This window comes from Pimephales promelas, chromosome 9, assembly GCF_988280905.1.
Source record: "Pimephales promelas chromosome 9, fPimPro1.hap1.1, whole genome shotgun sequence".
Lineage (NCBI taxonomy): Eukaryota > Metazoa > Chordata > Actinopteri > Cypriniformes > Leuciscidae > Pimephales > Pimephales promelas.
In genome coordinates, this window is record NC_142777.1 from 6,129,490 (window position 1) to 6,140,222 (window position 10,733).

The window sequence follows — 10,733 nt, forward strand, 5'->3', positions numbered from 1 at the left end:
CTACATAATTTTGGTGATTTGTTTTAATTAATGCATGTTACATCACAAGTATATATGTATCTATATTACTTACACTGTACTACATGCTATTGTTACTCTCAGACCCAATATGAAGCAAATAAAAAGGACAAAAATGTGTTCTCCATATACAACAAAGGTGTTTTTGGATCACAAACGGCCAACAGCACCTGGAGCCTGGACCTCAACACCAGAAGGGATTGCTCTGACTCCATCTAGTGTTCAAAGAAGTATACTACAAGATTGTTTTTTCTAAACTTTGAGTTGCAAATCTTAATTTATTTATTTTCAGATAAATGCTGTTTTGTTTTTTTTCCCTCCAGAATATGGATTTGATGTGTAACTTTCATAATAAACTGTGGAACACACACACAAAGTAAATGCACACTTTTCGTAGGAGGGCCATTTTATATGCACACAGATTGGAGTTTTGCATGATCTCTTAAAACAAAAACAACTGCCGCTTATAGGTCGCTATTGTAGCCTACTGGGACTGGGAGTTTAGTCCTCATCTGAGATCCTATTGGTCCCTGTAAGTTTGAGAACAAGAGCATCTCCTTTCCCATGGGCAAAAAAAAACAAAAAAAGTTGGACTGTTTAGTCTTAAAAGGATGAAAAATAAAGAGGTGGAATGTGCACACGAACGCGCTTAGAGGACAGCGAACAAGAGAGAGGAGAGATACCAAAACTGACGATGCTTCTGACAGACTGACGCTGGAAGACTCGGGTCATTTGAGCTCTTGTCAGAATGCAGGGAATCAGCACGCGCGCTCACGCGATTTCTGTGGATGATTCAGGGAAAAGTTGCAAGAAGATGAAGGTGGAAAATATGAAGAATGAGAAATTGCAGTATGTCTTGGAATATGACAGAGATACACCGAGAACAACTTTCATCGACCCACAGGGTTAGTGGATCTTTTTTGAAGGAGGGAGGGGACATTTTAGCATTGTTTGACAGTTGTTTTACTTATATTTATATTAGCCTACCATTTGTGTAAACTTGTTTTGATTACTTGTGAAGTTCAGCGAAACAACAGGAAGAAAAAACGCGTGAAGCTCAGAAAACCTGCAGGGACCGCATGTGAAGCTGCGAGAGAAGTTCGGGTAGATCTTCAAGGATCTGACCTGTGGAAGAAATTTCACGAGATCGGCACAGAGATGATCATCACAAAAGTTGGGAGGTAGATGGCAATATAGGCCCCATTATAGTTATTTAATACAATTTAACCGGGCAGCAAATCAGTATATTACAGCGACAGCTAAATTAAATGAGCTTGTGAAGAATTATGCCAAACCGGTTTCACTCTGATTTAAATGTTGTATTTTAGTCCTGTGAAACACAGTGTTAAAAAAAGCCAAGTTTAGCATACAACTTTGAAATCTTGAGAGAGTGCAGGGCCAAGTGGTAAGATTAGACTATAGTCTATTTATGTTTATGTTGATATCATGTTTATATCATATTGATATTATATTATGTTTATATTTAATAGTAGTTAGGGCTGGATCCTCGTTACAAAGAATCTACACTACTACAACTACAAATGGACTACACTATACATTTAGCTGATGCTTTTATCCAAAGTGACTTACAATTTCTATATATGTCAGAGGTCTTACGCCTCTGGAGCAACTAGGGGTTAAGCGTCTTGTTTAGGGACACATTGGTGTCTCACAGTGGATTCGAACCCGAGTCTCTCACACCAAAGACATGTGTCTTATCCACTGTGCCATCACCACCCCTACACAACTTTTAACAGTTTTTAACCAGCTAAATCACTAGGCATTGTAGACTTGTCGACTTTGTGGTCACAGAGAAAAACTGGGCATCACGCACGGCTTAGTTTCACACACCACACTATCAAGTTACACAATATAGCAAAGAGGTGTGTGTTTCTGTGAGTTTATTGTGCTTAAAATGACTTGACAGTCTGGTAGTGTGTTATCCTTATCTGTTTAGTGTATGATGCCCCGTTTTTCTCTGAAGCAAACCATTTATAAAATCTGTGAATTAAAAGTGTATTAGGCCTAGTCTTTTAAAATCCGTTCAGATTTTAAAATGTAGTGTATTCCAGTCTACGGAGCTCCAAAGGGGTGGAATGTCAAATGAAAGGAAAAATAAGAGACAAGAGAACGCAAAAGCACTTCCAAATAATTTTTTATACCATTTAATTTTTCTTCACCATGTTCCTTTAGGGGCTCCGTAGTCTTTTGATGGCCAGTGACTGGATAAACTCATAGTCTGAAGCTAAATTTGTGCCTTTCATACACCATGTGATTTTATTTGAAATCTGTCAACTTCTTATAAAAAAAAAAAATCTGCAGACTCTTTCAGCTTCTAGAGTCAAGTTATCCGTAATGCAAAAAGGGGCAAAAGTTTGTGTAGCCTTTATTTTGACCTACATTAACTCTATATTTGAAAACCTTAAGACTATGAATATTTGTATCTGTAATTAGCCAAACAGCTGTAATGATTTTATAATGTCAGTGTTGCTCTCCTCAGGAGAATGTTCCCCTCTGTCCGTGTCAATGTGCACAATCTGGATCCCCTGCAGCAATACTCCATTGCCATGGACATCATGCCTGTGGACTCAAAGAGATACAGGTATACTGTGGTCTGTCCTGCAGTCTGAAATGATTCATTAAACATAACATGAAGGTCAAAATAACATAAATAAAAGATTGACACAGATGATATAGATAAGCTGTATCGTGAATTATTCAACTATATGCACTTGCTACAAATGATTAAATCATGTATTGATTAGATTGAATAATACTTATTGTTCTTATCTTCTATGTTAGGTATGTGTACCACAGCTCTCAGTGGATGGTGGCTGGAAACACAGATCATTCACACCTCTCGCCTCATCTGTATGTCCATCCGGACTCACCGCGTTCAGGAGAGAACTGGATGAGACAGGGGATTAGCTTTGATCGTGTCAAACTCACCAACAATGAGATGGATGACAAAGGCCATGTGAGTTCCCTACACTACAATGTATTCAATTGACAATTACGCTTATATATAAATACAAAATGTGTCCAATGTCATTTGAAATTCAGATAATCCTGAAGTCCATGCACAAGTACAAGCCACGCATACACGTTATTCTGCACAGTCCTCTTGAATGCGTGTCCCAGACTCTACTGTCACTGCCAGCGGAGGGTGTGTACACCTTCTCCTTCCCTGAGACTCAGTTCACCACTGTCACAGCCTACCAAAATCAACAGGTAACAGTTCTTTATTTGATCTTGGATTCATACAAATGGAAATTTTTCGCTTTATATGGTTCTGCATTTATGTAGGAAAGTCGAGTCCATAAGTCTGGGATTACTCTGAAATTTGAGGGTTTTTTTGATGTATAAAAAGTCTAAAAAAAAACAGAATTTATTATAAATATAACTTTTTGTAATATTTTTTAATTTCACGAATGTCTTTTGATAATTTAATGTGCCTTTGCTAAATAAAATAATTAATTCCTTTATTTTTTTCTTTTTAATGTTTAAAATTTTGAATGGTAGTGTATCATGATTTCAAAAAAAATAAATAAATTATGCCGTTAAAACTGTTTTCAACGTTGATAATAATAAGAAATGATCTCAGAATGATTTCTTAAAGATCATGTGGCAAATTACATTTTAAAATATATTACAACAAAAAAACAGTTCTTTTAAATTATGATAGTATTTCACAGCATTACAATTTTTATAATTTGTATTACCCTTATAATCTTTAATCAAAGACATAACCCTTCCCTCCCCCATCAATACGACCTCTCTTCTATTTCGGTCACGTGCCATGGCGAAAGGTTGCGGCCAGATCCGAAGAGGGTGCGGCTATCAGAGAATCGCATTCAAATCTGCCTCCATTTTGTTTGCAACACCCAACCTCCAATGATCCGATCAATTCCCGAAGGACGAAATCAAGCCCTGCTGTACATTTTTTTCTAATTTCAGAAGCCTTTTCACTCGAATATACGTCACGACAAGGAAAAAACGTACAATCTCAACTTCCGTTTCACGCCGACTTTAATGCTCCTAAACTTTTGACCGGTAAATTCGCCTCCAAGTCACCAAAACGCAAAATAGTTATAAATTGCCATAAGTGTGTTGAATCAACAGATTTCAATTGTCCATATACATAAGTTGTACAAATCTGACATTAAAGGTGCTATATGTAATATTTCTTCTAAAATGAATGCTTTTTTTTATTGCCTGTGTGTGAAGGGGTTATAATCACACATTACAATGATCCGCTTGTCGGGTTTTGCCATTACCTCTGAAGGCCAGTATTCCTTTTTCTATGTGAAGTCTCCGGATCACATTTTCGGTGAAATCCAATGGATATGACGTGTATGCGCGCTCCTGAGCCTCTCTCCTTTTAATATACAGTCTATGCGACTGATAACTCTAAAACACACTCCTGCCTCCAGCACAACACACACACAAAAAAAATGTATCTGCTGAAGCTCGTCAGGCCAAACGTGAATCGGATCGACTTGGGACGAAAACGTGGATCAACATCGGCAGAGCATTTGAATTATGCACAGACCTCCACTATTTTTATTGTGACAAATTACAAGTTTTCAGATATGCTGAAATAATGGTAAACTATAATGAAATAGCAAGGTGAACTACAACATAATGAGACATGAAATGAACATAAAAAACTGTTCCAGGATAACAAAAAGTAGGTGCTTTAGGATGTAACTTTTATTTTATGTACTAGATCTACTGTCTAACGTCACTCATCCCACTACTATCATATTGTTTATACACATTTCCAGACACGTTAAGTACAGTAATGTTACTTCCTACAATCTTACTGTTGCACTAAAATTGTTCAGTCTAGTTCACTTACCGTTTCTGTTATCATATTATACATTTATCTATGTTGAGATTGCTGATTGTGAAAGATACATGAATAGTTAGTGAAATGCCTTATGCTAGATAACACCACAAGTGTAACGGTATCATTGTATGAGCATTAGGGGTGTAACGGTACACAAAAATCACGGTTCGGTACATACCTCGGTTTTAAAGTCACGGTTCGGTACGTTTTCGATACAGCAAAAAGAAAGAAATGCCAGAGAAATTTCCTATTTGCTTAAAGAAAAAAATATTTTTAAATAAGCGTGAGTTTTCCTAGATCTTGAAACTTTCAGGTTTATAAATGGGGGTCATCTTTGAAGGATGAACAAATAATGTTTTGGTCATCACATTAAAAATAACATTTAAATTAGATAATGTTTGAATTTTGAAGTGCTGGAAAAAGATGTGTGAAGTACTTGAAAGCATTTCACCATTCCAGCCAAACTGGTTCCAGTTAGTGTTACTATATTAAATCCATGGTGAATGTTGCTGGTTTGTGGACGAAAGTATTACTAGTTCATTCACGGCACAATGTTTCTCCTGGTTTCCATGACAGCGCTGTTTGATCTAATAGAGATCTACGGTTAATAAAGGAGAAATGTGAATGCATCTCACTAGATCTCGCAGCGATGTTATTACCTCAGTGGCGAATTCAAATGTTTTCTTTACCGGATCTCTTAGCGCGGTGTGGTAACAGTGTTGCTTGATGGAGATCGGCTCGCGCTGCACAGATGTTGCTGGTCCGAACTGATAAACGATCCGTGAAGCACATAATGAGTAGCGCAGTTCTGCTTTCATTACGTTTGCCATTTGATGTTGCGCAACGTTGTGTTGGGCGCACCAGCGCGAATTTTGCCGGCAGGAAAAATGGTCCAAGCAATCGTTCGGTTTGTATGCGTACCGAACCGGAAGCCTCACACCGAAACGGTTCAATACCGAACACCGAAACGGTTCAATGGACATGTACCGTTACACCCCCTAATGAGCATGGGGCATTAGTTCAACGTCAAGCTGATAATAAAAGTCTATTATTATAACGCTGCAGTGGGAGTTTATATGAGTTTCCGGCATGTTGTGTGATGCTTTCTCCGGTGTGTTGAAAGCCAATAGCGGCTGCTAAAAAATACATATAGCACCTTTAATTTACTATTAGCTGACTATACTCTACCTTGTTTTCAATATTGAGCTAATGGTATTTTCTATTCCCTATCCCTAATCCTAACTCTTTCAGAAACTATTGAGCAGTTTTAGATTTGAATTAAAACAGTATGTATGTTTATTAACCTGTTTTACTTGTGGGGACTGGTGAATGTAGTTGATTTAAAGTTTAACTATCCTTGTGGGTTTACTCTACACATACTCTACAGCAAAAACCTCACCTATATTATAATTAGAATGATACCAAATAATGAATTCCTCCAAACAAATACTAAAAACCCTGGAACCTGTAATGCTATGTAAAAACATTCTGATTGAAGCACATCATATTACTTTGTAAAACAACATTTTCCCAGATGCACCTGTAAATCAGCAACATGAAATTACACTGAACCGTTTGGGAGTTATTTACACAAGAAACCACAGGACAGACTTTTCATCAAGGTCTTGTCTTAAAAGGATTGTTGTATTATTTATATTTCACTGACTGATTTCAATTGGGTTTACTTGTTAAGCACTGTAAACTTAATGGTCTATATATATATATATATATATATATATATATATATATATACACACACACACATATGCCTTTGTTGCCAAAGTTACTGATTGTGGGTTTTTTTTCTTTCTGGTACCTTTTAAGATAACAAAACTGAAGATTGACAGGAATCCTTTTGCCAAGGGCTTCAGGGAACGAAATGGGTAATGGATGTTATTATTTTTATAAACTATTGATATCACATACAGTGCATGGCATAAATGAGTTTGAAAATCAAGATTTCTTATCCATTTCTTAATGAATATGAGACCAATTTGCTGCATTTTAAAAACTGTTTTATTAAACATTCATTTGTATTAACGTAACACCTAACATCTTTAGCATAAGAAAAAAACATTAACTAAAAAACAAATTACACCCTACAACAAAGTCAATTAAATCTAATATTTTGTATGGCCTCCTTGATTTTTTAGAACAGCACCAATTCTTCTAGACATTGAATGAACAAGTTGACAATATACAGCTACATCTATCTTTCTCCATTCTTGAAGATGTAATTCTTTCAGATTCTGGATGCTGGAGGGATTCAACTTGTCTTTTCAGAATATCCTACAAGTGTTCTATTAGGTTCAGGTCTTGTGACATGCTTGTCCACTGAATCACTTTTACCTCAGAAATGAACCTGTGACCTGTGTTGGGTCATTATTTAGTGTTGAAAGAGTGCCCGGTGACCTTGAGCACAGAGTGATGGTAGCATCTTCCCTTTCAGTATTTCACAGTACATCTTTGAATTCATGATGCCATCTATGAAATGCAACTCCCCGACTCCTGCAGTGCCACACATGAACACTGCCACCACCATGCTTTACTGTTGGTACCATGCATTTTTTATTGGACTCCTTACCCTTGCTACACCATGCAGTTTGGAACCCAACTGTGCTGGACTTTTATGGCGATTTTCTTCAAATTCTCTCATCACAAAACGTTCTTGACAAGGTGTTCCGTTTATGGCCTGGATGTCTTAGCGAGCTTCACACAAGTCCTTAAAGGGATAGTTCCCTTTGAAATGAATTTTTTATATGCTTTATCTTACCTCAAGGGCATCCAAGATGTAGGTGTCTTTGTTTCCACAGTATTTTCAATTTTGATATTTTTAGGTCAAACCGTTCTTGTCTGTCAGTCATATAATGGAGGTCTATGGTCACCACCTCAAAGAGCATGCACAGAGAAGTCCAAATTAAACATGATTTAATGACTCGTAAATGTACACATTGATGACCTAAGACACGAAACGAGAGGTTTTTGTGAGAAAACGAACAGTATTTATATTGTTTTTTTACCTTTTGTAAGCACAGCCACCTCCAAGTGATCTGAGGGCGGGGCGCTTCGGTCTGTGCAAGCGCCGGAAGTGATCCCCTCGTACATGTAAATCTAGTAAAATACTGTTCGTTTTCTTAGGGCATCAATGTGTTCTTACATTTACGAGTCATTAAATCATGTTTAATCTGGACATCTCCGTGCATGCTCTTTGAGGTGGTGACCATAGACTTGCATTATATGATTTACAGACAAGAACGGTTTGACCTAAAAATATCAAAATTGAAACTACCGAGGAAACAAAGACACCTTCATTTTGGATGCCCTTGAGGTAAGCTAAAACATACCAAAAATTAATTTAAAAGTGAACTATCCTTTTAATTTTTTGGATCACTGTTACGACCATATTCAAATGTATTAGAAATGCTTTACAAATTTTCTTACAACCTTGACCTTTTTTGTGCACAGAAGTCTTGTGACATTTCTTTTCCACGTGGTGCCATTTTGTCTGCATTTATACAGGATTGGATTTTCTCTCTTAAAAGCCCTTAATGGTCAATTATCCTGTGGCCATGTGTGTGAGGATTGACTTGATGCATCTACTGGTGAATTCCTGTAAATGACAATTTTATTTAATTTTTTCTCCTAGCGCATGTTCTCATTTTTGCTTGATGATCTTAAATTTTTTTTTTTTTAGAATAGTTCCAATTTTGGCTTTGGTCTTGACCAATCTAATTTAAAACCTTCCTTCCATTAATGTTTCATTGTATAGAATCCCATAGAAAGTATTCATTTAAAAGCGAAATGGGTGTTCGTTTATGCCGTGCACTGTATATTTGCATTAGATTAGCAGTTATCACATTAGCAGAATCATCTAAAATAAAGACATTATAATAGCGGTATTTGATGATTTTCAGATATCTGAATTATCACCCTCTCATTCTTCTACAATGTATTTTAGGGGCGTGCTGAGTGGGATTCTGGAGTCGTACTCATGGAACAGTCCCTTTAACCTCAATTTCAAATCTTTTGCTATGGAGCTACAAGGTTGGCATTTGTAATTCAGAATATTTCATTATTTTATTTCAGTTTAAATGTTTTTTTTCCCAGTAATGGTGACAAGTTTTGATAGCTAAAATATTCATCACCAAGTGGTCCAATCAAGAGACACCATATATATACACTACTGTGCAAAAGTCTAAAACTACACAATAGTTTTAGGCAGTTATTTAAATATTTTGCTGTAGTTTGTCAGTAGAAAATATCAGTTTACATTTCCAAAACATTCTTTTTGCCATTATTTGTAATAATCCAGTGAGATTTTTGTATGCTGAAGGAGTCTGACAACGACTGGTCTTATCTGAACTCACCATCATCGAGTCGATCTGGGATTGCATGAAAAAACTGAGATCCAGAAGAACTGCGGCAATGTCTCCAAGATGCTTGAAGAAACTTGCCTGCATAGCTACAGCTCTATGAAAAGTTTTAGACATTTGTGTAAACATGCTGTCAAAAATTGATTTTACTTATCAATTAACCTTTGATCAATATTTAGTGTGACCAACCCTTTTTGTTTAAAACCACTTTTGCTTTGCAGGAAGGTTTCTTCAAGCATCCCCGAGACGTTCCCGCAGTTCTTCTGGATTTATTCTTATTTTTTTTTTCTATTTCTTCATTTAATCCCAGATGGACTCGATGATGGTGTGATCAAATCACTGTGTGCATGATTACAATTAAAATTCTCACTAGATTATTTCTATTAAAGCCTTAAGTATTTCGAAATGTAAACTGATATTTCTACTGACACACTACAGCTAACTAATATTTATTTATTTTGTTCACTGCAGGCAGATGTTATGGATCATCAGCAAGCTTCGACATCACCTCATCAATGACATCCTTCCTGCCCAGCTCCATTTCTCAAGCATGCCATCCCAACACATTCACAAGCCCTCAATGCTGCAAGATATTTCCTCCAAACAGTTTTCAAACATACTGCAACATTTGCCTGGGCAAACTCAGTAGTTATATTGGGTTGCGACCAATGTTAGACCTCCCCTTCATGACTAACAGAAAGAAAGGAGATATCTTCAGGAGTCACTGGCCCAATGATTCTACCAGCACAAGTACTTCTGTACGATCCATCCCCAACATTTCAGCTGGATGGACCTCCGGACACTATCAAGCTGAAAATGACAATATGGCTTCAGCCTTTGTGTCACCATACAGCTATAGTTTCCCCATGACATGCCAACTCTCTACTGTTGCTCATCATCTTAAACTGGCTCATGGTGAGAGCCCTGTATACCAAATGCCCATGATTTCCTCAAACTGTTACTGTCCCTGACTTCAAACCTGTCAAAACACATATTCTCGGCCCTCTTTACACCTGGTGTTAAAGGGACACTCCGACTTTTTGGGACTTTAGCTTATTCACCATATCCCCCAGAGTTAGATAAGTCCATACATACCTTTTCCATCTCTGTGCGTGCCGTAACTCTGTCTGACGCACCCACTGCTAGCCTAGCTTAGCACAAAGACTGGATGTAAATGGTTACAGCTAGCATACTAATCCCAAATAAGTGACAAAACATTTTCCTATTTACATGTTGTGATTTGTATAGTCATGGAGTGTACAAATAACAAGGTCATATGAGAAACAACCATCTTTTAACCATATAAATATATTGGGAACTATATTCTCAGAAGGCGAAGCACTGCCACTTGGGCGGAGTGATTACCGCAGGACCTGAGACGCACCGCGGTGAGGAGCAGAGAGTTCGTTCGGCGTTGGAGTATAGAGTCAGCAATTACTAGATAGTAAAAGCATATACAAATCACATGTAAATAGGAAAATGTTTGCGTT

At 37.1% G+C, this 10,733-nt stretch overlaps 1 protein-coding gene across 1 annotated transcript; it reads left to right on the forward strand.

Annotated features, from left to right (window-relative positions):
• The first annotated feature begins 696 nt into the window (after positions 1-696).
• On the forward strand, positions 697-10,260 carry tbx22 (T-box transcription factor 22). The gene is made up of 8 exons (XM_039694237.2): positions 697-923; positions 1,040-1,199; positions 2,519-2,620; positions 2,821-2,995; positions 3,082-3,249; positions 6,695-6,753; positions 8,829-8,914; positions 9,715-10,260. Exons 1-8 carry the CDS (start codon positions 767-769, stop codon positions 10,212-10,214), a joined length of 1,407 nt encoding a protein of 468 aa, XP_039550171.2. The 5' UTR covers positions 697-766; the 3' UTR covers positions 10,215-10,260.
• Positions 10,261-10,733: the final 473 nt, after the last annotated feature.